We start from the raw sequence: 27,069 nt of genomic DNA, 5'->3' as shown, positions 1-27,069 counted from the left end.
CAGTAACTTTTTTCAATAAGCATAGTGCAGAAGAGTGATAGAGGTTGAAAAATATTTTTTCTTGTCTGTGTAATGAAGAAAGAAAGTTTCATGATTTATTTTAGAAGTCTTATGTTGGTTGTTTTGTTTTTACTTCCCATTTGGGGTTTTTACAGGGAATATATGGTTTGGAAGAAGCTGTTGCTGAGATCAAAGATTTAAAAAAGCAAGTCAAAATACGAGAACATGAGATTGAATCGTTAATTAAGGAAGTCAATAAACTTGAACTTAAAATTAATGACTTTCTTGATGAAAATGAAGAACTCAGAGAGCGCTTAGGTATGCTGCATCCAGTACATTTTCAATTATTTGTTTTGTAAGAATTGAAATAAGATTTAATAATGGATTTTACTATACCAAGTCACTGGAAATAATTTGGTATATTCTGCTAATATTTGCAAGTAGTTTTAATTAGGACAAACTGCATGAATAAATGTGGCTTACAGGTTTCTTTGACTGAAGATAGTAAGTTCTCTACTATATTTTGGTTTTGATTCCTCTTTGACCACACACTGCTTAATAAACTTCATTGTATGGTGTTTGGAAACCATAACATACTGAAGTTGTAATGCTAGATGGAAAAACACAGAGAAAACTTCAGACAGACTTATTTTTAAATAGAATAATTTAAATGTAAATAAAGTTAATTTTAGGTGACATTTTATTGCATTTTGGGTTCTGAGTAACTGAAGTAAAATTAAGCTTTTTTCTGTTGTTATTACATGGAGTATATGTGCATATATTTTCTAGATACATATTTTTATAGGTAGTTTATGTTCAACTATCAACAAATTATTTTTTTAATTCTACTTGTCTAATTATATTCTTATTTAAATTAATTGCATTAACTAACATTAATGTTCCTCCATAATGAATAACTGTATAATATACTGTGTTTTAGGTCTTGACCCAAAGACAGTAATTGATTTAAGTGAATTCAGAAACAGCAAAGCGCTGAAGCAGCAGCAATATAGAGCTGAAAACCAAATTCTTTTGCAAGAGGTAAGTGATAAATCTTTTTTTTGCATAAGAGGTACGTAATAAAAATGCATTTGAACAAAGTGGGATACTAATCTGTGAATAATAATATGCAGATTGAAAGACTAGAAGAGGAAAGAATTGAACTGAAAAAACAAATTCGTAAGTTGGCTCAGGAGAAAGGAAGAAGAGTTGCAACAATAGGTAGGAGGTTTTAATTATAAATTGTCCTTTCAAAAACATGCTATCTACTTATTAATGTTTTTATATATTTTATATTTACTTATTTGTTTAAATTAAAAGGCTAAATGCATTTCATTGAATCTTTAGGAAGAGGTGAGTGGTTTTAGATTTCATAGTCTTACAGCCCAGTATCTTCTTGAACTGTGATGACTTGTAATGTGTCACTGAGACTTGTGTCATTGCCTCGCAGTTCTTGGGCGCAGGATGATCTCCCCAAAATTTCCAGTAATGTACTTAACATATGTGTTTCAAAAATCCTAAAATTTCAATTCCGTGCCGCTCAGGGTAGTGTAATACGTTCAGATGGAAAGGTTTACAGCTTCTTACTTTGCAGATAGAAAACTAGAACTCAGATATAATAAATGAAATATATTCCTTTGTTTGGAGACCAGTTAAATTTTCATAATAATTTATTACTTGTACATCTATGTGCAATTAGGATTGGAGGCTGATGATATGCAGATGACTGATAGCTTTACTGAAGAGAAGGGAATGAATAAGAGGAAGTTGGATTTCTTGACCACACATGACATTGCTGAAATAAAAGCAAAGGTAGGTCCATAAAGCAGGTTCATGAACATTTATTGTATTTCTCTTTCAAAAATTAAAAAAAAAAAATCCTATTTTGTAAATATCTGTTCAAGTATTTATTAAGCTGCTTTTATTAACTGCTTTTAAAAATCCAAAAATGAATAATTTGTATTATTTTTAGAAGACTAGTGAATATTGTATATTTTTTGTGAATACAGCCTAGCAGCTCATGTGAAGTGGAAGTGTGAAACAGACTTGCAGATAGAGTAGCCCCAGCTGAAGTCAGAGAAAAATATAGCTGAAAACAGTAAGGCAGTGGGAAGTCTACCTAGAAGAACTTCTGGTGTACATGAGAATTTAGATCACTTGGAAAAAATTAGAAATACTTTTTCTGTTCATTTAGGTGCAAAACATGTGATAGAGTGGCAACTAATTAATCACAAGTGTAATTCTGAAGCTCTTAGTATTTTCATATCACCAGAGCTACAAATTATATAGTCTCACAGACTTTTGGTCTGTATCATACTGCTATTCCAACTTCTGCATGACCCAAGAAAGCATGTTTCCCTATGGCCAGAGAGTGTTATATGGGGATACACCTTGTGTCATTCTTCCAGTGAATCCATTTCTGTTGCCATTTCAGGCAAGAAATCCATATGTGGACTGGCTAACTTTCATGAATGCATACTCCAAATTTGAAAAAGTCTGGAACTAAAATATTAAATTGCTAAAATTAGATTTTGTGTATTTTTGGTCTGAGAGAAACCAAAAATAATGTGATGAGGAAACCTATTTTCAATGCATAAATTAAGCAGAAGGTCTTTCCTATCTTTCCCAAAATGTTTTGGAACTGATGCCGTTCCTGTTGAGGCTGTTGAACTGTGTGACTGATCAGTGGAAAGTATATGTCTCTACATATCAGACTTTTTTCAGCTGTACAGGTTTTCCATGCTATAGTACTATGCTTTGCTGATGTGGTTTCTTTTAAAATAGCATCAGCCAAGCCGTGAAATTAATAATGCCTACTAATTGCATTTTCAGTAGAAAAAAACTGTTGGTTTTTTTTTTCATATTTTGGAAGTTGCTATTGGAAGTACTTTCTTTTCACATATGTATGTGTAAATGGATGTAGAATCCTATACTAATAACTTATTGCTGTTTTTTTTAAGAAGGAACAGATATCCTGAGATTTGTTGGCTAAGAGTATGCTAAACAGTTACAAAGAATTGCAGAAGCCAGGCAGTGCAGGTACCAAAGGCTTGTAAAAAAAAAAAAAAAACAACAAACAACTAAAAAGGATAAATATTTTATGTAAAGTTTATTTATGGTTTAAATAATTTTTTCCTGCGAATTTTACTGCTGTGAAGATGAGCCTATTTCTTTGATTGTTGCTTTTTATATATCACCTAATTTTGGTTTACATACTGTGTAATTTCACTATAGAGCATATGTGGATTAACAGTATTTTCAAGCTTTTATTCTTATTTAACCACAGTCTTAATGAAAATCTCAATAGTAAAATTCCTAAATTGCAATTTTTGAGTATTTGGTTGTTTTTTTTAGAATGAATATCTTGCAACTGAATTAAATGAGAGAGAGAGAGATTTGGAGAAGAATAGGACGGTAATAGCCAGATTTCAATCTAAATGTAAGTTGCAACCTGGTTTAAAACTAGGGAATATTATCAGGTACCTGTAGATAGTTTGCTTATTTAGTTGTTCTGGTTCTATAATTTTGACCATAAATTTCTGGCTTTTAAAAAATGTTTGCGTTTAAGTTAATATATATGTGTGTGTGTGTGTGTGTGTATACATATATAGTGTTGCTGAAGTAGTGATAGTACTTTAATCATACTAAATTCATTAAAATGCGCTCTCTCATGTTTTTCCTTCTTGATTGAGACCTTATAAGGGTTTTAAGTCTGTGAATAATCCCAGAATTTACTTGTGTCATTGTAGAGCTTTCCTGGCTCACAGACGATGTTGGGGAATTAAACCAACTTGCTGCTTGCTTACATATGTATGTTAGCTGAAGTGTACTGCTTGCAAACTCAGAAATAAAAATAATGCAAATTTCTCTGGACAAGAATCTTAATTTCTTCCCAGAGAATGTGAATTCTTAAAATTCTTTTTGACTTTTCAAAATAGACTTCGTGAAACAGATTTTGCAGTTCGCTCCTGGTCTTCAGGACATTTAGACATATTGTTTGGATGCAGAGAATGTCCTGGAAGGTTTGTTGGGTTTAATTCAAGTTTTCAGACTTCTTGCTCTGTGTTAGAAACTGGAATTCCATTGAGAAACTACTGGTTTGTATTTCTTGAGTATCTTTGATAGCCACATCATTTAAATGCTTGTTTTTGTCAGTCTGCAGAAGGAATTCAGGCAATTCCTATATACTCCATTGTTACACCCAAACATTTCCAAGATAGCCGTGTTTCTGGATTTGTGAAAGTCTGATAGGCTACTAAAGAAGTTTAAAAGGTGGAAGGAAACATCGAAGACTGGAAAGTTCAATAAATTCAATTGTGTTCCCATGAAGTATTTAATTATTTTTGTGTTAGTATTTCACCAGTAAAATATACTGTCTAGATATTCCTAGCAGCTCTGCTTTTAATTTCCTAATTGGTTATGTCTATGTATGTATACTATGAACATTATTTTAGTTTATCAAATCAACAAGTATCATAATGAAGTGTTCTAGGAAATCTTAACTTGTTTTTCCCGTGCTTTTAAACACATTTACAACTTTTAATACAGTAAAAGAGTTATCAGAAGAGAATAAGCAACTAGAACAAGGAATGAAAGAAATATTGCAGGCTGTCAAGGAAATGCAGAAGGATTCTAGTATGAAGGGAGGAGAAACACCCTTAATAATCCCTAGTCTGGATCGTTTAGTTCATGTAAGTTTGCTTTCTAAAGTATTATTTAGCTTTATAGAATTTACAGGGTATTCTTTTCCTCCTCAGTTATTGGGTTATTGTATAATTTAATAGTAGTTTCCTTGTATATATGCTTTCATAGTTGCAAGTAAGAGTAGAGTGTGTGATTCCTCTTTAACAGTGTAAATTAAAAATATAAAGGAGAAATTGCCAATAAAATTTAAAAAAAAATCCTAACATCAGCTGAATAGTATAAAGCTATCTGATGTCAAATTTATTGTGCCAGTGATAAAGCTTAGGTAAAAGTTCATTTGCATGTCTTTTATCACTATGGGACTTGCAGGAAATGTTTTTTAAAAATTCTTTATTCAAATATCTTTCCAAAAATTATGTTTTTTACAGGAAAGTTTAACCATTTAAGTCACAGTATATGGCAAATATACCATCAGGAAACTGATAAGTAGATTTTAGAATGTTTAAATGTCATTCTTTTTTCTAATTTCATGTAGTCTAAACTTGATGGCTCCAGTTTATTATGAAAACATTAAAGCTTTTCTTCACTTTTTCTCTGTTCTGTTAATTAAATGTTTACTGCATTAGGCAATGGAGTCAAAGAATTCAGAGGGAATCTTCGATGCTAGTGTGCACTTGAAAGCTCAGGTTGACCAGCTTACAGGACGAAATGAGGAATTAAGAAAGGAGCTAAAAGAGACTCAGAAGGAGGCAACAAGTTTGTCTAATCAGCTGGCAAATGCAAATGAAAAGGTAAATATTTTATTTTATATAATTTATATTGTACTTCAAAAGTGTCTGCTCTGATAACTTAGAACCACGCAATGTATAAGATATTGAATTTAACTTATGTAAATGGTGTACAAGATTTGTACTGTAGATTTGTACAAATCTTCCTGAAATTTATGTACTGGAGCTATCAATTCATCAATTTTAAGTTCAGATCTTGCTCTTCTTAATGTTACTTTATCTTTGAAATATTCTATCATTTTAAACACCACACACCTCTCTTTTAGAGAACTGTGCCCAGAAAAGCTCACACATCTATTTCTTTAAAAAAGCCAGGAGTCTTGCATTTGTTATTTATAAATAAGGAAAAGAGATTAAGTGTTTGAAATGATGAATTGTTCTTTAAAATTCTGTATCTTGTTTTAAGTTGTACAGTTCATTCTGTGGAATGCTTCTTCCAGGGAAGGAATAGAGAATGGAATGTTATCTTAAAAGAAACCAGATTTAATTTTGCTTTCTATAACAGCTTTGGTGATGCAAAAAGATTTGCCAGAATCTAATGCTGTAGAATAGTGTTTTGTGTACTATTAGAGAACCAGAGAGCTTTTAAGTTAAATAAAAAGGCAAAGATTTGTTTAGAATAAGCTGTCAAATAACCACTGCAATAATTATTTCCAGAACTTAGTCTTATTGAAGGAGTAGAAATGCACTGTGTTTTAAACAATTTTGAATAAAACTGTGGTGATATTTTTAGTTGCCCTGATTGCTGGAGTAATTTGATAAATTTGGGTAAATATATTATGCATTTAATGATTTATGGAATCACAGCATTTTTAAAAGGCTATTTTAGGAGTTTTAGAATGCTTTAGAATATAAGTGGAAATGAATTAGGTTGCTAATAACAACTGATGTAGCACAGGGAAGCAATATATTTTCCATTTTATTAATTGAATAGCAAGAGCTCCTTTATGGTTTTGTATCCTTTGTTTAGATTGCACAACTGAAAAATGAGATTTGCTTACTGCAGCAGTCAGAAGGTCCCAATATTGTCTTGCAAACAGTGAATCTTCCAGAAGGAATGGTTCCTTCAAGTGTTAATACGATTAATTCTCTGAATGAATATTTAATACGTCTTATACAGGTAACTCATATATTCCTTCATATCAAGAATATTTATAATGTAGCTAATTCCTCCAAAATTTAGCACCATGTCATGTATGGACATGAAAGAACTCTCCAAAATTATTTTGATGTTCTAACATCTAACTCTTTGGGCTATTCTGTTATTTCAAAGCTGTATGTATTTGTTGTGCTGTAAACCTGAAAGATAATAGTTAATTAAATATTTGACAGCAAATCAGATTTTTTGGTTCAAATCTGAATTTTGATCTAAATATTTGCACTCTTCCTTGTGCTTCTGCCGCTGCACTCTTTCTGTGAGAAATTCTCTCTTACTGCTCTCTGAATTCCACACCTGAGTCTGCATATGCAAATCCTACTTGAACAGTTTTTCCCTATAGAGCAAAGGTCTCTATTAATTTGCCATATGAATTTTCATTCCATTATTTGTCAAAGCAACAACTGTAAAAAGAGGCATAAATTCATTGAAACAGAAGCCAGTGATTTCCGTGGGAAGCATGGCAGACAGGTACCTTGTAATGAAGATTTGACTCATTCGGAGTAGAAGTAAAAAAATGTTACCTTTCTATTATTATTAAATTTTCTTTTTTTTGCTGTTTCTGATCACTTTTTTTCAGTAGAGAATATTTTTTCAACTCTATATGCTCATAAAGTAGAAGAGTATTTGGGAACATGAGAAAAAAATGTTGTTTTCCAGTTAGACTTTCAGCTAGTATTCTTTGTGGGCTAGCAACAGGTCATGGTGTTTTGAACTTCGAGAGCTGTAACCCACAGTGCAGTTGTGCACTATTTCACACCTATTAATAGGAATACCAAAGCTCATGGTACTTTTTTCATCTGTTGCTTCTAAAGAAAATACGCATTTTATACCTTGAGTTCACATTGTTCATGACAGAAGCATCTATCATGAAAGCACAAAGGAATGGCATTTTGATTAAGTTAATAATTTCATGTTTAAAACCTATATTAATAATTTATTTTTTTTACTTGGAAATCAATAGGAATTGGAAAACAAAGAAAAATTGCTTAAACAGTTAGAAGATGCAGTAGAGGACTATAAGCGAAAATTTGCAGTAATTCGTCATCAACAAGGCTTGTTGTATAAAGAATATCAAAGGTATTGTTCTCTCTTCTGAATTATGAAAGCTCAATTATCTAAATAATTAACAATTCTGAAATAAGATTTTCCACTCTGTTCAAGTAGTTCTTTGGTTAAAGTAATAAATGCTGCTGCTTTTGGATATGGACTCCATATATTTTCTTTAGTCATGTCATCATCATGACTAGGCTTTGCAAACGAAAATTTGGGAAGGGCTCTACCCACGTTTGTTACAAGCGCGCTGGTGGCTAAAAAGGCCAATACGAGATAGGCACGACTGGTTGCAAAAGGCACAGCAGACAGACTTCTTAGGTGGTATATTCTGCAAGGCACGATTCTTTCTGCGTTGTCTTTTCTCCTCGAGAGTGATCCTGCGTGCTTTCTCAAAAGCATCAGCAGCGTTATAGATGATGTGTCTCCAGACTGCCCGATTGGAGGCCAGAGTAGACCAGTTATGTTGATCAATATGGCCAAGGCTGAGATGTCGTTTCAGGGAGTCCTTGTATCTTCTCTTCTGGGCTCCTCTCTTGCGGCAGCCGGTGGCAAGTTCACCATAAAGCAAGATCTTATGGAGGCGGTGGTCCTTCATCCTTGAGACGTGCCCTGCCCAGCACAACTGTGTTCTCAGTAACATGGCCTCAATACTTGTGATTGCTGCTTGTTCTAGAACAGATGTATTGGTCACATAATCTGACCAGTGGATGTTTAGGATTGTGCGGAGACATACAGTCTATAGAAACTTGTTTATTAGATTTGTATGAACAGTTCATAGTCTGTTTTGTTTCCAAATAAATAAATAAAAATAGATAGAGGACAGTAGTTTGGGCCAAAGTGAAGCTGTTTTTCTTTGAAATAGCGAAACGTATAGTGGGAAGTTATGTCCTTTATGCATCTGAAATAAAATGAAGGTAATAGAGGGAAAAATTTGCAGGCAAAAAAGAAGGAAAGTAAGGCATCTCTATCTCTGCATTATAATACACATTTGAAGAAGTAAGACATTGAAGAATTATTTTCATCACTAAACCAGCTGCAGCCTAAACAGAGAAGATAGTTTTTCAGTAATCCATCTACAATTTATAATGTTTTTTTCAAATTACATTACTACTCAAAGTAAGTACTTTGGTTTGTAATATTTCAGGGTTGCTGTTAAAGTTACAGTTTTAAAAGTCATGAATTTTTTCATCATAATTAATGAAAATGCATTACTGTTTTAGTCAAAAGGAAAGCTGGCAGAAAGAATCAGAAGATATTAAAGAGGAAATGAAAAAACTAGAAGAGCAAAAAGAACAGGATGCTACAAAAATAAAGGCATATTCTGTAAGTAATTCTGTTGCTTTCATTTTTCAAAAAGATTTTAGAACATAGAACAGAGGTTTTAATACAAAATTATAATTTTTTAGATGGGGAAAATGTTGCAGGGAAAAATGGCTCAATTTGAATCAAATCAGGAGGTTTACTGATTTACCAGTGGAATGTAAATAGCTAGCTATCTGAACTGTACATTCAGAATCAACGTCAACAGTACAAAGGTAAATCACAATATTAACACGCATATAAAATCTTACTATAGACCTGAAAATCTCTAAGCACCAATCAGGAATTAATCCCTAATATTTCTCATCCCACACATCCACCTGGCCTCTTCAGGTTGCCAGGACACACACTTTTTCCTGAGAGTACAGGTTCCCTGTGTACACACACCTCCTGTGTGTGCTCCAGGGTGCTGAGCATATGTGGGGCCGCTCCGGTGTTACGTGTGCCTGTTCGCCTTTCTGCAGCGTGATCCATGCACTTGTGAGAAATCACCCCAGGAGGTCACATCACACACCCGAGGTGTGGGCCCCTAATTGTTGCACTTAGTACTTCCAGACCTTAGCTGGAGTGCTGAGCGGTGGTGTCCAGCAGGGAGGAAGCACTCACATCTGCGCAGGAGATGGAGGCATGGGGAAACTTCTGAAGTTGAACTGAGTTATCAGTGCTGCATTATAACCCTCTCTGCCCCTGCTGTTAAAAAGTTTTTATGCTGCATTTATACTAATTTTGAAGCTGACTACTTCTTTATTTCAAATCTCTGATTTTACGGTTACTGTTCAGTCTGGTTCATGGTGATCTTCTTTAAGATTATCAGTTTTGAACAAATGCCGTCTCAGGCAATCTCTGTTCGCATACACTATTAACACTCACACTGCTCTCTTAACAGCAGTTGTTACCCAGGCTGTTTGACTTGGAGGAGGAGCAGTGCAAACAACTTGTTGAAAAGCACAATAATTTGTACTAAGAATTAAGATTATTACTTTGAATTGCATCTTATTTATATATAATTGTTAATGTATATGAATCAGTGTTCCAGAAGAACAGGAACCAGAATTCATCTTTCTATTTTGATTTACTTCCACCAAGTCCAAATTCAGTCTTGCATTTAGGAAACTGAAAAATATTGGTGGTACTTAAAAGTTCCTGGAATTGATGCAGATGTTTAATCACAGACATAGTGCAGTTTCAGATGGTTACAGGTGTCTTTGGGTACCAAACATTGCAAAATATAACCAAAGATATACTGGCCATACACATCCTTTTAGAGAAGCAGACACAGAGCAAGGATTTCACAAGGTGCTGAAAGTAACTGTGAAGGTTTAAACAGCTGAGTTCTAACAATTTTCTTCTGCCGAGGGATAACTGTAGTGGTATGTAGTCCTGCTTATAATCCTGTTCATGGCTGTAACTGATTAGCAAAATAGGCACTTAATTCTAAATATATTTCCAGGAAATTGAAATTGGAATTGTTTTGCAGATGTTTCTATTGTATGTCTGAAAAATGAGAGAGAAAGAGAGCAAAGAGAGCGCACGCCATCTTACTTAATTACTTCAGTATCTTGTTCTGCATTTCTGGAGTCACAGGAAGAGACTGTAGCAGAATTAAGATATTTCTGACATTTGTTTTTTAAATGATTTTAAAATTAATGGAGTTTAATGATGTTAGCAGTGCTATAAAAATATTGCTGAGATATTTTAAGAAATTACCATTTCCTAATAGCTTTTATTTCCAGAGACATACCTATCCAAACATAAGTAATAGATACTACTATTTAGCATTACTTTTTGTTAGTGTGTAATTTTGTTTAGAATTAGTTTGACATTTTCAGATTAAACAATCTTTGAAATGACTTCACTGTGAGTGATCAGTGATAGTGTGATGCTTACTTCTGAAAGCTTAAGAAAAATAGGCTTCTTGATCGGAAAAGTATCAGACTTCCAGGACTCTGGATTTTTTTTCTAGCTACCTGTTCATTCTTGTTTATTAAGCTCATAGCAATCTGGGAATTTACAGCTCTGGTTTCTACTACCTGTCTCCTTGGCCGGCTGATGTGTGCGACAGCAAAGCTAAAGCTCACGTGGCACCTGTGACCTAAGTTGCCATAGTTTCCTCTCCCCACCGCTGCCCCTCCTTAGATTTATACATGTATACAAACATGTGTGTGCGCACACGCGTTTCTGTAAGAGGGATCCTGTGGTTACTTTGCAAATTTTATGGGTTTGGTCTTCAAAGTAGGACATTATTAGTGTTTGGAACCACAGGACTTCTATTTTGTTTAGAAAATTTCCCCAATACATTTGTTTTGATTCTAGTAAAAAGGGGACGACAGATGACAGTAAATGCAGAGAACTATTCTTTTTCTAAGTTTTGAAAATATCAGCATTAACTACAATTTTATTTAGTCAGTCAAAGGTATTTAGCTTCTGTTCCTCAGAAGTTAATAGTTTTGGAGATTCAATTTTTTCTTTTGATAGAATGTTGTATGCTTATGCATGTGTTGAGTGTACATACGTTTTATTAGCAAAAAGAAGTTATTTCAGACAGATTAATGAAATTTTTCCACCTAGATTAAAAAATATGCAAGCAAGCTTGTCTATGGAGTTGTGTTTTACCATATTTCTGTTCAAGGTTCTTGTTAAAAAATGTGTTACAGAATCTACTCGATGCACTTCAGCTGGATCCTGATGAAACAAAAAAAGTACTTGCAGAAAATAATAGAAAAATAACTGTTTTAAGAGTTAATGAAAAATCACTAACAAGGCAGTGCACAACTTTGCTTGAAATGGAACGCCATCTTAGAAAAGAAAATGAGAAATTAAAGGGTGAAATAACACATATGGAGACTGCAGTTATAGGGAAGATTGGAAACTTGCAACGATTCAAGGTATAGTTTATTGTAGTAATAGCACACATTTTTATTTTTACAATTTAGGTATAAATCCATTGTTTTTAAATGGAGTTAGCACTAGTTTCTTGAGTGCATTACCCAAAAGCTTCCTAGATGCTGTTATAAAAACATTGTGACCCAGACAGATTCGAGAAGTGGGCCCATGGGAATCCATGCAGTTTAACAAGACCAAGTGCAAAGTGCTGCATCTGGGTTGGGGAAACCCCACGTCTCAATACAGGCTGGGGGATGAACAGATTGGGAGCAGCCCTGACAAGAAGGATTTTGGGGTGCTGGTGGATGAGAGGCTGGACGTGACCCAGCAATGTGCACTTGCAACCCAGAAAGCCAATCATGTCCTGGGCTGCATAAAACCAAAAAGTGTGGCCAGCAGGGTGAGGGAGAGGATTCTGTCCCTCTACTCTGCTCTGATGAGACCCCCACCTTGAGTACTGTGTGCAGCTCTGGGGTCCCCAGCACAGGAAGGACATCAACCTGCTGAAGCGAGTCCAGAGAAGGGCCACTAAGTTGATTAGAAGGATGGAGTACCTCTCCTGTGAGGAAATGCTGAGAGAATTAGGATTTAGCCTGGAAAAGAAGAAAGCTTCAGGGTGACCTAATTATGGCCTTCTAGTACATGAAGGGAGCCTACAAGAGAGATGGAGAGAGACTGTTTACAAGAGCATGCAGTGATGGTACAAAGAGGAATGGCTTCAAACTGAAAGAGGACAGGTTTAGATTAGATATTAGGAAGAAATTTGTTACAGTGAGGGTAGTGAGGCACTGTAACAGGTTGCCTGGAAGAGTTGTGGATGCTTCATCCCTAGAAGTGTTCAAGGCCAGGTTAGATGGGACTCTGAGCAACCTGGTCAAGTGGAAGGTGTCCCTGCCTATGGCAGAGGGATTGCAATGAGATGATCTTTAAGGTTCCTTCCAACCCAAAGCATTCTATGATTCTATGATCATCATATGAAACTTGTTGGTTTTCCCCTTCTGCAGTTGCTTCAAAAAGTTATTTTTGTTGAAAGTGTCATATGAAATCAAATCTTATTCTTTGGCCTTGCAGGTCGCTCTAGGAATACCAGAGAAATTTTGTCAATGTTTATTGCAGGCAATTTTTAAAAAGGAAGGGTAATTTAGGAAAATAAACCCATGTCTAAAGCATTATATTAAGTAGTATTCTTTTTACGTGGAGTAATTTTATATTTCAATATGTAGCTGATCCGTTTTATTAACCCACTGTTCATTATTTTCATAGGAAATGGCCAGCTTTAAGATTGCCGCTCTGCAAAAAGTGCTGGATGGTAGTGTGCCGTTGTCTGAGCTAGAAGTGGCTAATAAGCAGTACAATGCATTAACTGCTAAATACAGAGATATGTTACAAAAAGATAATTTGCTTGTCCAACGGACAACAAACATGGAACACATGGAGGTAATGTTTGTGTTACATTTGAACCCCAAGGGGAAGAATCTTCTTATATGTTCATCTTGCTTTGGTTTTTGTTCTCACTTAAGAGGAAGATAGAACAGAAGTCCCAGCACTAAAACTGCTGGTTAGAACAGTTTCATAGTGAGTATGAGATGTTTGAGCCAGTCTGACTGTTGCTATTGAATTTTAATTTGCTATCCTGGTATTCTTCAGTACACTGACAAACATACACAGAGTTCCAGATTTTATTACAATGGGCAGACATAAATGCATTTTGTTTAATTGTTTTGGTTCTTTGGTTTTTTGTTTGCTTGCTTTTTAAATTAAGCTTTAGGTATATTCCCTCAGAAATTATTTTTAGTTCTTTGATTACTAAAACCTGGCTGGCAGAAGGAATATTTGCTATCATCTTGAGTTTTGGAGGTCATAAGAAAAGTAGAATGAATGTAAACACTTTCAAAGCTTTCTCTCAAAGTATGTGCTTTTACTAATTCTCAGCTTTCACAAGAATGAAATGTTCAGTTCCAAAAATGAGTAAAGCTTTGGAATTTGACCTCTATAGAAAAAAATCACCAAGGATCACTCACAATATGCTTGCAAAATGTTGTAGGGACGTTAAATATTTAACTTTTTCTTTGAACTTTTATTCTGAAGTAGAAGTTTCTTTTTATAAATTGTGAAGTTGGCTTCAAAGATGTGTTACTACCTCCCACTTTTAACAGGTGGTAATGAATGAATGATTCCTTGTCTATTTTTTGGAATTTTGTGTGTATGAAAACTTGTGTTGCCCATTTCAGCAATTTCGTAGAGCTAGAGAATCATTTATCAACTAAAAACGTATTTCAAAAACTAAAGATTGAAAATTAACAAGAAGTATTTGATTTGTTTTACTGGTTAGTGTGGAAATCTGTGTTTCTATTTGGAGGAGTGAAGGAACATTTACAAAACTAATGTTTGGCATCATATTAGATGCCTAAAAGAAGCATATGATACGTCTCAAATATATATTTATGTGCAAGATGGAGTATTGTGTGTGGGATGAAATATCCTCCAGAAGTACTTCTTTTTTCCGAACTAATAACAAGGTGCTTAGTGTGACAAACGAAGATTCCTTCATCTAATTCTAGACACTGTAGGAATCCCAGCCACTGGTAATAACTGTTCATAGTATTATAGTTGGCAGTAAGATAGAACACAGCAAAGACTAACATTTTTACAGTTAGGAGGAAACATGCTCTTCTGTTGCTCTTTGTTGCCATATATGTAGGTTATGGGTTGTACATAGGTAACATCTGTTAATCTGAAAGATTTCATAGATACTAAACATGAAATCTGCTACAATTAAATAGTTTGCAGTTATGCTGAAACTTTTCTATTACACAGCATGAGAATGAATCCTTGAAAGCACAGATAAATTCATTGAATAAAGAACTGGAGATCACGAAAGAGAAACTTCACACTGTGGAACAGGCTTGGGAACAAATGACTAAACTGGGTAAGTATGAAAGTTATATTGCAACATTAAAAACCAAATGGTGTATCCTGTATAAAAGAAATATTTGAAAATGTTTTAAAATCGATGTATCTTAAAATAACCAAAATAAAAAATAAAAACTATTTTATATCTTTCGGTAATGGTCTTAATTTTTTTGGTGAATTTTTTTGTTTGTATGTTACATTTTACTTATCTGTTTGACTAAAACCAAGTTTGGCATTTTCCTCTGGAAACTCTTGCACTTTGACTTTTCTTGAGTTACCGGGTCTGAAAGCTTTTAAAGCAACATGACCTGAATTTTTTTCTTAATATGTTCTAACTTGATTGTCAGTCATAGTAGTTCAGAGGTCATCAAGAAAGTGATTTCTTTTTCTTGTTTGGATACTCTGTAACAAAGCATTTTTTCTTGATAGCTGGGGCTTGTTTGTATAGCTTACATTCCCATTATTCAAGAAGAACTCATTCACATCTGTTTCTTTTAATTTCCTGAAGATTTACCAGCTGAATTAAGGACAAAGTGAAAGGCTAGATTGAAAATAGTTATCAGTTTCAATAACCATGGTTGCAGATATATGCATTTATAATTTATAGTAGTATTTCATTCAAATTAGATACTTTTCAAACATGTAATAAGGCAAGATAACTACGCCTCCAGTTTAAAAAATAATACAGGTGTTTTGATGAAGTTTATCTGACACAGATAAAGCAAAGCTCATGTTCAGTTTTGTAGTGGAAATAATTTTCATAGTTGAATCAGCTTCTGTATTCCCTAATTTAAATATTTTTTCTTGTAGGGGATGACAGTTCCATGGACAAGACCACAAAAGCAATAACCAACAGTGAGATTTTGTCCATTTCTAAGAAAATCACAATGTTGGAAATGAAGGAACTAAATGAAAGACAGAGAGCAGAACATTCACAACGAATGTATGAACATTTGAGGAATACTGTAAAGCAAATAGAAGAACGTAATTTTGAATTGGAAACAAAATTTGCTGAGGTAAATCTACTGAGATTTAACAACATAATTTGATACATTTTAAGAGCATATTTTTGAGCTTTTCAAAAAGCATTAATCTATTTTGTATCAGGACTGGCAAATAAACTTATGGTTCAAAATATAGCTGCAATTTCGCATGCACAAGACACTGGTAAAAATATAACTAATTTGTCAATAGTTCATTTTAAACATTAGTTAATATCTATAAAACATATTCTGAGCATCTTAACAGATAGTTTATATTTTTATCAGCAGAATGCTACAAAAATGTCTGTTCTTGACCTGTTAATTTCTTTTGTCTAATGCATATGATCTCTTTTCTACTAATTTTTCCTTATAATTTAACAATTATTCAAAAAAAAGGTAGAATGTTGCATCCTTTGTGCAAATAGTAGTGTCATGTTTCTGGTACAGACTGGCTATGTCCCCTGTACCATGCCAAATTTTGTTTATAGTACAGGAATAGAAGTCATATGCTATTGAAGCTGATGATCCTTAGTATTCCTGTCCTATCAGTTTTCATCTTGTTAGGTTTTTTGGTCTCCACTATTCATATTTTAATTTCTTTATATAAATTTATTTTTTAATAGTGTGAGACTTTTTTATAATTTTTAGTCTAAATGTATTTATGGGAGTTGTACACATTTGTCCTTGGGCTATTATGGGTCTATAATTTAAATGCAAAGAAAGAATGAATATGTTGGCAGAGAGATCTTGACAAATTAGAGGACCAGGCAATCACCAAAAATAGGAAGTTGAACAAGAGAAAGTGCCAGATCCTGCACTTGGATGGGGCAACCCTAGATATTCGTATAAACTGGGGAATGAGATGCTGAAAAGCAGTGCTGCAGAAAGGGACCTTGGGGGTCCTGGTCAATGGCAAGTTGAAGATGAGTCAGCAGTGCCCTGGCAGCCAGGAGGGCCAACCGTGTCCTGGGGGGCACCAGGCAAAACATCACCAGCCGGTCGAAGGAGGGGATTGTCTCGCTCTGCTCTGCACTGGTGTGGCCTCACCTTGAATGTTGTGTGCAGTTTTGGTCACCATAAGAAAGATATTAAGTTCTCAGAGAGTCTCCAAAGGAGGGTAATGAAGATGGTGAAGGGCCTTGAGGGGAAGCTGTATGAAGATTGGCTGAGATCACTTGGTCTGTTCAGCCAGTGAATAGAAGAGGAGACTGAGGGGAGACCTCATTTTAGTCTACAACTTCCTCATGAGGGGAAGAAGAGGGGCAGGCACTGATCTCTTCTCTGTGGTGACCAGTGACAGGACCCAAGAGAATGGCCTGAAGTTGTGTCAGGGGAAGTTTAGGTTGGATATTAGAAAGAGGTTCTTCACGCAGAGGGTGGTTGGGTACTGGAACAGGCTTCCCAGGGAAGTGGTCACAGCACCAAGCCTGACAGAGTTCAAGATGATATTCTCAGGCACATGGTATGACTCTTGAGGATGGTCTTGTGCATGGCTAGGAGCTGGACTCCATGATCTTTGTGGTTTCCTTCCAGCTCAGCATATTCTGTGATTCTCTGAATGCTGATAGATTGTATTCATTCCCCCTCCTTGTCCTTTGCTAGAGTTTAGCCAAGCTATTTTAGATTGCAGTTATGTGACTCCCCATTTCTCTGTTGTTTTAGTGGTGTTTGTTACGCTGTTTTGCTTTAAATTAATCCGGGTGATGGAGTAACTGAAAGTGTATAAAGCTATTCAGCAGCACCATTTTTAAAGCTTTTCTGATGGGATGACTTCTTTGTTTCCTTAATAAACACTTCAGGTGACGCTCCCTGAAGTGTCCCATTTTACTTTTTCACATATATTATTTGTCCTGTGATACATTTAAGGTCTGCTGGTATTCCTTCATTATGAGTTGATGAACTCCTAATGCCACAATTTTTTCTTATTAGTACCTCTGCATCCCTTTTTCTCATTTCTGTAGCTCCAGGACATACATTTTCTGTTTAATATACTTCTGTTGCCAGTGCCTCCTAATCTGGTATAATTTCTTTTTTTTTGAGACGGGTAACATGATTGTGCTGAGGTAATTAATGGAAGTTTTAAATGATACCAGTTTAAGAACTGATAACTAGAAGTCTACTATACATCTTTTTAACTCATAAATCTACTTCAATATGACTGTTTTCCAGATAGTACTGTCTCACATATGCAAAGTGCAGATAAGAAGAAACCCCACACTTTTTTTTAATTTGTTTAGGAAATCAATTATTTTATTAAGAAGTGGTATCAGATTAATGTGCCACAACTGTATGTAGTAAATTAAATCTTGAGACTTCTCTGTGTTGTCTAATCCTTTTCAGATTATCTATCTTAATGCTCTTTGGTTTGAATTGAAACATTGGTTACTGAATATTTAATAATCAACTTGAAAAATCAGGCTGCTTGAAAGAATATCACTTAATAAAGAAAATTCTTTTTAGAAAGAGTCTTGGCACTTATAACCTTTGTGTTACCAATCCCAATATACTAAGTAGTAAATAAATATATAAGACTCTCCATTTCCTGAAGTGCTTATAGTATTTTTTTATTTTTTTATTTATTATTTTAGTTAAGAGCAAGTTGTTGCAGTAATGGTTTTAAGAAAATGCACTAATAAAAATTGTGTTTGCTTTAACATCCTTTTCTGCACCAACCTGTGTTTCTGTTCCTGTGTGTAAGCAACACTGCAAACAGAAAGATGTTTAAGCAGAGGGAAAACAAAACTGAGTTTTGAACACAACCTCAACACAGCTGAACAGTGTATTATAATGACTGGAAAAGAAAAAATGCTGTTGGCACTGCTTTTTCTTTGCAGAGTTTAGAGTAGTTGTGTGCTTAGGATACCATTCGGTTTGTTTCTCGTTTTGATTTTTTTAAGCTCACTAAAATCAATCTTGAGGCACAGAAAGTGGAACAGGAATTAAGAGATGAACTGTCAAAGAGTGTAAGTAAGGCAGTAAGTGATGCAGATCGACGACAAATCATGGACCTAGAGAAGCGTGAGATGGAGCTCAAGATTGAAGTGTCAAAGTAAGTGTTGAAGTAACAAATTTGGAATGCAGTATGTTTGGAAGCATGCAAAAATTTAGGCTATATTGATCTTATGGAATACACTACTTATGTAAGATAATATGTTCAGTTTTCACTAACATAATTTTCAATGCCTGTTTTTCTGACATTTATATATGCCAAATTTAGTATTGAAAATGAAGCATTTAATTCCTAACTATAAAGAAAACAATTTGTTTCATTTTAATTTGAAAAATTAAGTGCTGACCTAGATAGACAAGGGTAAGTGTGCAATTAGATACTTATAGTAGGCCTTTTAAATTGATTGAGGTTTATTTTGTTTCTGTGCCACAACCTCCCTTATATGTATAAAAATCTCATAAAACTAATTGGAAAGCAGTTCTTACTTCAAAAGATGCATAGATACATCGAAGGTTAAACTGCAGTAGGAGGGAGGTTTGTCATTTACTTAAAAGATATTAACTTTGCATAAATTGAAAAATGAGCTTTTTAGATATGTTGATATGGACATTTGTCTTTGAGTAATTAATATAATCCTGTTATATTCCTAAATCTGCAAAGTCTATGGGGATACTTGCAGTGATTTTTAATACTGAAAATAAATGATTAAACTTGGAGAATCAGAGAAAGGAACTGAGAATGAGACTTTTTGAACATTTAGAGGATTTTGAGTATATCCTGAAGTGGGAGAGAAATAGAGGACAGAGATGGTTAGTTCAGGTAAAAAACATGGCATTGTTTTTCTGGAGAATGTTAACCACTGGCAGACCTCTGTATAATTTATAGGAAAACATCCTGTGAAAAAGTTGAGAGACAATACAAACAAGAATTTTCTTAATAAGAACTCTGAATAGTAGATAAGAGTATGCTGAAAAGAACAAAGTCCAAATGTTTTGATTTGAGGAAACATGCTAAGTATCTCTTCTTAGCATTGCATTGACAGACTTAAAAGGTTACTCAATGGTTTCAAGTGACACAATACCCCTTTTCCCTGCAAGGTTAAGAGAACTGTCTGATGTAGCTAAAACGCAAGTTGAAGCTCTGGAGGCACGCCAGCAATACAGAGATAAAGAAGTGGAATCTCTTAGAATGCAAATTTTAGATTATCAGGTAAAATTCAACCTTTAATTACACTGCTGTTTGGATATTTTTTTTCCTGGAGTGAGAATAAATGAAGTAACTTCGCAATGAATTAGAAAACTTCAAAAGTATTTCAGAAGGATCTTTGCAAGCTGGTCCTTGTAGTTGCCATACCCTTTCAAGATTTCTATATTACATTAATTATTCCCTTCTTCATTTATTCCATTTCTAGCTGGGTAGCTATGACAGATCCTGAGCTTTTTTCTATGTTGTTTAGGTAATATTTCTTCCTGTATGATTAATAGATCATGGTCAATATTTAAATACAATGTCAGGAAAGTTTGGTCATTTTTTACAAGACAAGAAAGGACTTGAAGATTTGCAGTAGACTTATTATAGTGCCTTGTTATTAGCTGAAACAGTTTATTGGGATTTGGTTTCGTCTTCTAGAATGGTTTGAATCCTTAAATCCAACACCTATGTCAGCTTTTACATTACCATATTTTCTAAGTTTAGGTATAGATTTCTTCCTCATTTTCTAGTATTTTGGAAAGAGAGTTTTTAAGATCAGTATCTGAAAAGGTGTACTTCTAAAATGTGGTTGTAGAAACAGCAGTGGAAAAATAAAAAGCTGTTAGAGGCTAATTCTTGCTCTTCTCTGTGAAATAAAATACATGCAATATATAAAATAAAAAATGGCACTGCATATAATAAATAGTATAAAATAAATACAAAATAAAAATATAAAATAAACTGTGCTAGCATATTCAAAATGAAAAATAAATTTGTTCTATGAATTTTGTTCTTAGGCACAGTCTGATGAAAAAGCAGTTATTGCAAAACTGCATCAAGATATCATAGCCCTTCAAGGTAGTGAATCTGTTGCTGTAGGCAAATTGGAAACACTTAAATCGAAACTACAGAAGATGGAGATCCAAAATCTACGTTTAGAGCAGAAGCTTGATGAGAGAGATCAAGCCTTATATTTTGCCCGACTGGAAGGAAGAAATAGAGCCAAACATCTGCAACAGACAGTTCAGTCTTTGCGGCGACAGTTTAGTGGTGCTCTGCCTTTAGCACAGCAAGAAAAATTCTCTAAAACAATGATTCAGCTACAGAATGACAAACTGAAGATCCTGGAAGAAGTTCAACATGCCCAGCAGGAGCGTCGAAATGCAGAAAACAGAACATTAGAGCTGGAGTTAAAACTGAAAAGTTTAGAAGAATTAGTAAGTGCGTTGAAGGATACAAGAGGAGCTCAAAAGGTTTGTGATTTTACAACTTTGAATAGCTTTGTTCATCTGATCTGCATTTAAATTACATTTCAGTTTAGCTTGTTCTCTAAATGTCTGTTTCAATGTAGAATTTAATTATTTCAAAATAAACTTTGTTAGAATGGGAAACCGGTAATTTTTTGTTTTCCATAAAATCAGTGCAGTCAGATTTACTAATTATCTTTTGTGCCCAATTAAGTCACATAGGAGCTAGAAGCTAACTAGGAATGCAGTTACATTAATTTGAATTAAATTATGAATTTAATTAAATAATGAATTAAATTAAATTAAACAGAGAATAGCATTCTGAAGTCCCGTTCCATGAGCTGGCATTGAAATCTTCACTACAAATCCATGTCATTCTAAATAAATCTAGGGGCAATAATTTAGCAGTATCATCAGAAATATTACTATAATCATGTAAGTATGCTTACTCATATCTGTTGTAAACAATGTTGCCCTGAAATTTGAATAAGTCTTTCTCACTTCTCTTCAAGATCACTGGGTATTATATAATATGATTATATCTGTTATGACTAAAGTCTGCATGCAAACAATCAATGATTTTAATGCTCTGGGCATGTTTTAGTCTGAAATCAGTTTTCAGATATTTTTCTAGAGCATTTTGACATAAATATGTCTGTTATTCTTAGTACATGTGCATTTTTGAATACATACAGTGCTTAATGGTTTTGAAAATCTTCTGCTCTTTTAGAAAAAACAAACCAAACTTCTTGCATGCTTTTTTTTGTTCCATCTGGACAGGTGCATAGGGTAGGGTATAACTCTAGGTCATTTGAAAATTGTTTGCAAAGCACTTCTGTCAGTGAGGGAGAAACCTGTTGCCACTCCAATTGTCTGCTGCACTTATCATTCATTCCTCTTGCAGTTTCATATGCTTGCCATGCTTGCTAACTCAAGAATAGTGAAGAAGCTGAAAAAAACAGAATGTTTATCTTCCTGTTGGTTTGCTAAGTGCCATACTGCCTCAGAGTGAAGCTGCATCTAGTTGGCCTGTGGTAAATTATAATCTACCATGTTTTATTTATTGCTAGGTAATTGAATGGCATATGAAGATGGAAGAACTCCATCTGCAGGAACTTAAACTCAATCGAGAATTAGTCAAGCAAAAGGAAGAGGTGAAATATTTGTGTAATATCATTTCTGAATATGAACGTACAATCAATAATTTGGAAGAAGAAATTGTGCAGCAGAACAAGGTATGTATTTCTGCATGCTATTCGAAAAGCAGCATATTCCTTATTTTACTGAGTGATTTTCCCAATAACTTTTTAACATGGATGTTTATATCTTGGTTTCATAATTCTTTTTAATAGCACATTTGAGTATTTTACTTTTCGGTAACTCTTCTGTTGAATTTGGTTATAAAATTTCTATTGCCTTCAATAAATAAACCACCTTTATCAAACATGTTACAGTTTCATGAAGAAAGGCAAATGGCTTGGGACCAGAGGGAAGTGGAACTGCAGCGCCAATTAGACCTGTATGATCATCAACAAAATGAAATATTTAGCACTGCTTTAAAGGTACATGCACTGAATTAACTAAAAATAGACTCATAAGCGTGTTTTTTTGAGCTGTCAGATTACATGAATATGAATCTTTCTGTGCAGTTAGAAGAGGCTAGAGGCTCAGTTCCAGACCCTAGTTTGCCAATCGCACAACAACTTGAGTTGGCTTTAAGAAAGATTCAGGAGCATGTTCAAACAATCCTGGAAACCAGGGCAACCTGCAGGTCACTGGAGGAGGTAATTAAATATATAAATTATCCTATAAAGTAACAAAGTTTGTATTTCTATGCCTGTTACTTTTTTTTCCTCTATAATAAATATACTTTTTTAAATGTCACTTAGATATATTTAACCCAGAGAAAATGTAAATAACATAATCACACCATGAATAAAATTAAATACTTTTTCCATTGGAACAAATTATTGAGAATTTTCTAGTGTTTTTATTCTTCCATTTAGTAGGGTAAGATGTTCTTACTGATTAAATTCCATTGATTAAAGTTAGTTAAACTTAACAAGTGTTACATTAAATTTAACAAGTAGCAAAGTAGCATAGCAACATACTTTTATCTTGGGTTAGTAAATTGCTATTCTGTTACAGAAGATACATCGTACTAAATGGTTCTATAGAAATTTGTAAAACACAGGCATCTTAGTTTGGTAGCACAAAATCAGTTGCTTTCAGTGCCTTGTGCCAAGCAAAAGACAAGGTGATGATATTCTGGGACTTTTCTACACGTAATGGTAATCCTATACAGACAGAACCCAGTGCAAAGCATTTTGTGGTTATAAGTCCATTTAGACAAATCTTTCTGGTACATTTCTTAAAAAGTAAGAAATACAGTTTTTGAATTCTGGAAATGCAACAATTGCCTTTTGTTGTAGAAATTAAAAGAAAAGGAAACCGCTCTGTGGAAAGCTGAACAAAATGTTTTATCAAGAGACAAAGTTATAAATGAACTAAGACTTCGATTGCCTGCATCATCAGGAGAGAAAATAATGGCTGAATTAGGCAAAGGAGAAGATGATCCAGAGTACCATCATGCCATTAAAATTGCTCATCAAACCATTGCAAATATGCAAGCAAGATTAAATCAAAAGGAGGAAGTGTTAAAAAGATACCAACATATGCTTGCTAAAGCAAGAGAGGTAGTTAAACTTTTTGAATAAAATTTCTTCCATTTTTAAGTTATTTTAGTTGATTCTCTGTTTTCACATTGCTAGTGAAATCTAAAATAAGTTTCTGAGCTCAGATGTAACAGAACAGAGACCATTTGTTATTTTTATGTGAGAGGTTCACATAGAATTTTTTAGCCTCTTATAATAAGAGAACTGCTTGGTCCAAGAGTTTATGTGTCTGATGCCTGTCTAGGAATTAAAGTAGTGTGACAGGAAGAAAAGTAAAATTCTGCTGTGAGAAGTGGTATGTCGTATATTTCTATGGGATTTTTCAGTACTTGCAACAGTAAGTTGCACTGTATCTGGACTATATCTGGTAGATATTTGGAAGATAGAGGAAAGACATTTATGGAAAGCATATTTTAAATTAAAGCATTTTTAAAAGCATAAAGTGTATCTAAGCATACTTTATATTACTTAAGCATAATTAACATTGGCTTTTTATATATCCATAAAGCATATTTTAAAGCATAAACCTTTTGTCTCAGAGGTACTTCAAGACTAAACATGCATCAGTTTTAGTGTGTTTGGATCAGGAGCACATTTCCAAAGCAGACTTTCTATCGTATTCACTTAGTGTGCTTTGATTAACATGTGTAGCTATTTCTTCAATCTGTGGAGTAATATTGAGCAATGAGTGAATAAACAGCTTGAAGGCACTGTTGTTTCATGACTTTCTGTGATAGTGTACATCCAGTAGAGTTATACTTTTATTTTGAACTAACAGGAACAAGAGGAAATAGCAAAGAAGCATGAGGAAGACCTAAGAGTTCTACACCAGAAGTTAGATTTGCACACTGACAATTCCCTTAATAAATTCAAAGAGACTGCTTTGGTGAGTTATGTGTATTTCTGGGATTAGTGAAGTTGTTCCTATATTTTTTAATTTGTTGGTGAAAAGAACAGTTTTGCAGTCAAAAGTAAGTAATAATTGATGACAGGAAAAAGAAAAGCGTGATTGATACAGTTATTGTATTGTTCTTGAGAGAATTCACATGAGATGGATTAGAAGTCATGTATAAGAAACCAAAGTTACCACCTCAGTCTCTATTTTTGATATCATCCTTACGGAGACTTCTAGGAGAGAGAGTTATATTTTGTTTTCTATTCATCTCATTCAATCTATAGTTATATTAAACTATCCCATTTCAATATGAAATTTCTCTCTACACTTTATGATAAGGTGAAACTTGTTTTAACTGGTTATTCTGTTGATCATTAGATGCACAAAATTCTTTTCAAACCAGTGTGACTGGTTTCTCTGTGAACTAAGAATCACATCTCAGTAAAAAAATGTATTAGCTATGAATGCTTAGGTATATTTAGGATTGAGTTAAAAATGCATCACTAATGGTTATCTTTAATTTAAAGCTTAAAGTGTTTATCATGTGCATTTGCTCTATTTTACAGGAATTAGGGAAAAAGTCTTCTTTATCACTTTCCAACAGCAAATATTTTCACCGCTTAGAGCAAACTGTAGCCGAACAGGATAATTCTCTTGCTTCACTTGTTGGAAAATTAAAGAAAACATCATCTGATTTGGAGAAACAAAAACAAATTACTATAATGAAAATCAATGAGTTTGAGACTATCAGAGTCCAGTAAGTTTTTAGACTGTTAATGTAAGTCACAACCTGGAGTGCATCAAGTCAGTTATGTATTGCTACTACAGGACTGATCTATCAAATTGAACATGTTTTTGCTGAATTTAAGATTTAACTGAAAAAAACTAACTCAAAAGCATTAGTATAGTTGGTAACTATAAGTTAATTTTAATCTGTAGCCGTTCAATGGGGATAATACTGAAAAACTGTGACTTGGAAAAGTGCCTTTCAGTTGTTAGCTTTGTCCCAGTCAGTGAAAAAGTATTTGAGGAGTCTTGGTAAGAAAGTTATTTTTAAGTTACTGCGTTATCTGCTGTCTTGTGTTTTGTTGTTTTTCTCCCCCTGATACATCCGTTTGGGTTTGCTGCTGACCAGTTTAAACTCATGAAAATTTAGCAGGTGTTTAAAAGGAGAAAAGTATGATGTTTTTTTTAACCTCTAAGGGCCAGGAATAAGAATGAACAATACTCTAATCTGATTTTGCTGACTTTCTTGAGTAATTTTCTTATTAAATGGAGGCCACCTTTGTTGAGTCAGTCTTTTTTTGCTGTTTCCAAATCTGAGTGTCATTTGTTTTAATAATAATAAAAAATATAAATCACGTCCTATGTTACTTATTTAGAATTTGTTAATTATTGCAGTGTACCCTATTAATGCTTATTTTTTATTAGGCTTCAGGAAAAGCACACAGTTGATATGGAACAAATAAAACATGAAGCAAATGAATTGAGGAATATATTATCTCAGAAGGAGAAGGAATTAGCAAATGTAAAAGCTGAACTAGAGGTCCAAAAAGAAGCAAATAACAGAGCACCCACAGCAACACTGAAAAACCTGGTGGAACAGCTGAAGAGCCAATTAGCCATAAAAGAGAACCAGCACAAAGTTAGTTAACAAAAATTAATCTCCATGCCACTTAAATGTTTACTGTTTCTCAATGCTTAAGAATCCTTTGTGTAGTTGAGCAGGAGATAGAATATAATTGCATAATATACCATGGTAAAATATAATTACCTTTTCTTGTTTTTTAGCAGCATCTTCACTTAAAAAAAATTCAATTAATTACTTTCAGGCTTTGAGTAAAGCACTTCTGGAACTCCGAGCAGAAATGACTGCTAATGCTGAACAGCAGATTATTTCTGCTGCATCACAAAAGGAGGCATATATGAATGTCCAGGAGATTGTTGACAGAGAAACAAAGGGGCTTATGGTGAGTACTAGGTAGCATCGTTGTACTGCTTTGTTGTATCGTTGATAACCCTGATTTGTGGGCTTTGCTGGTTTGTTTGTTTTCTTCTAGACACAGATAGAGGAATTGAATAATCAGATTACAAAGCTTACAGACAACCTTAAAATAAGTAAAACCAAGGAAACTTCTTTGTCTGATGAAAGGGATGAGTTGAACCAAGAACTTCAGAGGAAACAAAAAGCATTTGCTAAAATATCGAGGGAAAAAAATGAAATGGAAAAAGAAAATGAAGAACTGAAGAACCGTATTAGGAGACTGAGCAGTAGCATTCAGGTAGAAGTGATTTTTCAAACTGTTTCATGTTGGTCCAGTTTCTGTATAGATGTGCTGGTTTGGGGGGAAAAGATTAAATCTTTTTG

General features: G+C 34.1%; 1 protein-coding gene across 8 annotated transcripts in view; it reads left to right on the top strand.

The window, feature by feature from the left end:
* The window catches only part of CEP290 (centrosomal protein 290), a 53,461-nt gene that overhangs the window by 9,950 nt on the left and 16,442 nt on the right, over positions 1 to 27,069 (top strand). For 7 of the 8 annotated variants that reach the window (XM_017804377.1, XM_017804376.1, XM_017804379.1 and 4 more), the window contains 26 exons: positions 156 to 318; positions 941 to 1,041; positions 1,134 to 1,221; positions 1,700 to 1,812; positions 3,355 to 3,439; positions 4,549 to 4,691; positions 5,271 to 5,435; positions 6,403 to 6,552; positions 7,553 to 7,668; positions 8,865 to 8,967; positions 11,619 to 11,849; positions 13,111 to 13,284; positions 14,665 to 14,776; positions 15,571 to 15,776; positions 18,641 to 18,792; positions 19,791 to 19,902; positions 20,682 to 21,137; positions 22,202 to 22,366; positions 22,586 to 22,693; positions 22,781 to 22,915; positions 23,564 to 23,827; positions 24,585 to 24,692; positions 25,268 to 25,458; positions 26,133 to 26,346; positions 26,534 to 26,671; positions 26,762 to 26,983. In XM_017804377.1, coding sequence (XP_017659866.1) covers positions 156 to 318; positions 941 to 1,041; positions 1,134 to 1,221; positions 1,700 to 1,812; positions 3,355 to 3,439; positions 4,549 to 4,691; positions 5,271 to 5,435; positions 6,403 to 6,552; positions 7,553 to 7,668; positions 8,865 to 8,967; positions 11,619 to 11,849; positions 13,111 to 13,284; positions 14,665 to 14,776; positions 15,571 to 15,776; positions 18,641 to 18,792; positions 19,791 to 19,902; positions 20,682 to 21,137; positions 22,202 to 22,366; positions 22,586 to 22,693; positions 22,781 to 22,915; positions 23,564 to 23,827; positions 24,585 to 24,692; positions 25,268 to 25,458; positions 26,133 to 26,346; positions 26,534 to 26,671; positions 26,762 to 26,983 — 4,215 coding nt within the window. The remainder of the gene's footprint in view (positions 1 to 155; positions 319 to 940; positions 1,042 to 1,133; positions 1,222 to 1,699; positions 1,813 to 3,354; positions 3,440 to 4,548; positions 4,692 to 5,270; positions 5,436 to 6,402; positions 6,553 to 7,552; positions 7,669 to 8,864; positions 8,968 to 11,618; positions 11,850 to 13,110; positions 13,285 to 14,664; positions 14,777 to 15,570; positions 15,777 to 18,640; positions 18,793 to 19,790; positions 19,903 to 20,681; positions 21,138 to 22,201; positions 22,367 to 22,585; positions 22,694 to 22,780; positions 22,916 to 23,563; positions 23,828 to 24,584; positions 24,693 to 25,267; positions 25,459 to 26,132; positions 26,347 to 26,533; positions 26,672 to 26,761; positions 26,984 to 27,069) is intronic. The other variant, XM_017804378.1, reaches the window with a different exon arrangement.

Source organism: Lepidothrix coronata, unplaced genomic scaffold, assembly GCF_001604755.1.
Source record: "Lepidothrix coronata isolate B3197 unplaced genomic scaffold, Lepidothrix_coronata-1.0 Scaffold9, whole genome shotgun sequence".
Classification (NCBI taxonomy): domain Eukaryota; kingdom Metazoa; phylum Chordata; class Aves; order Passeriformes; family Pipridae; genus Lepidothrix; species Lepidothrix coronata.
This window is presented reverse-complemented; position numbering and strand designations above follow the sequence as displayed.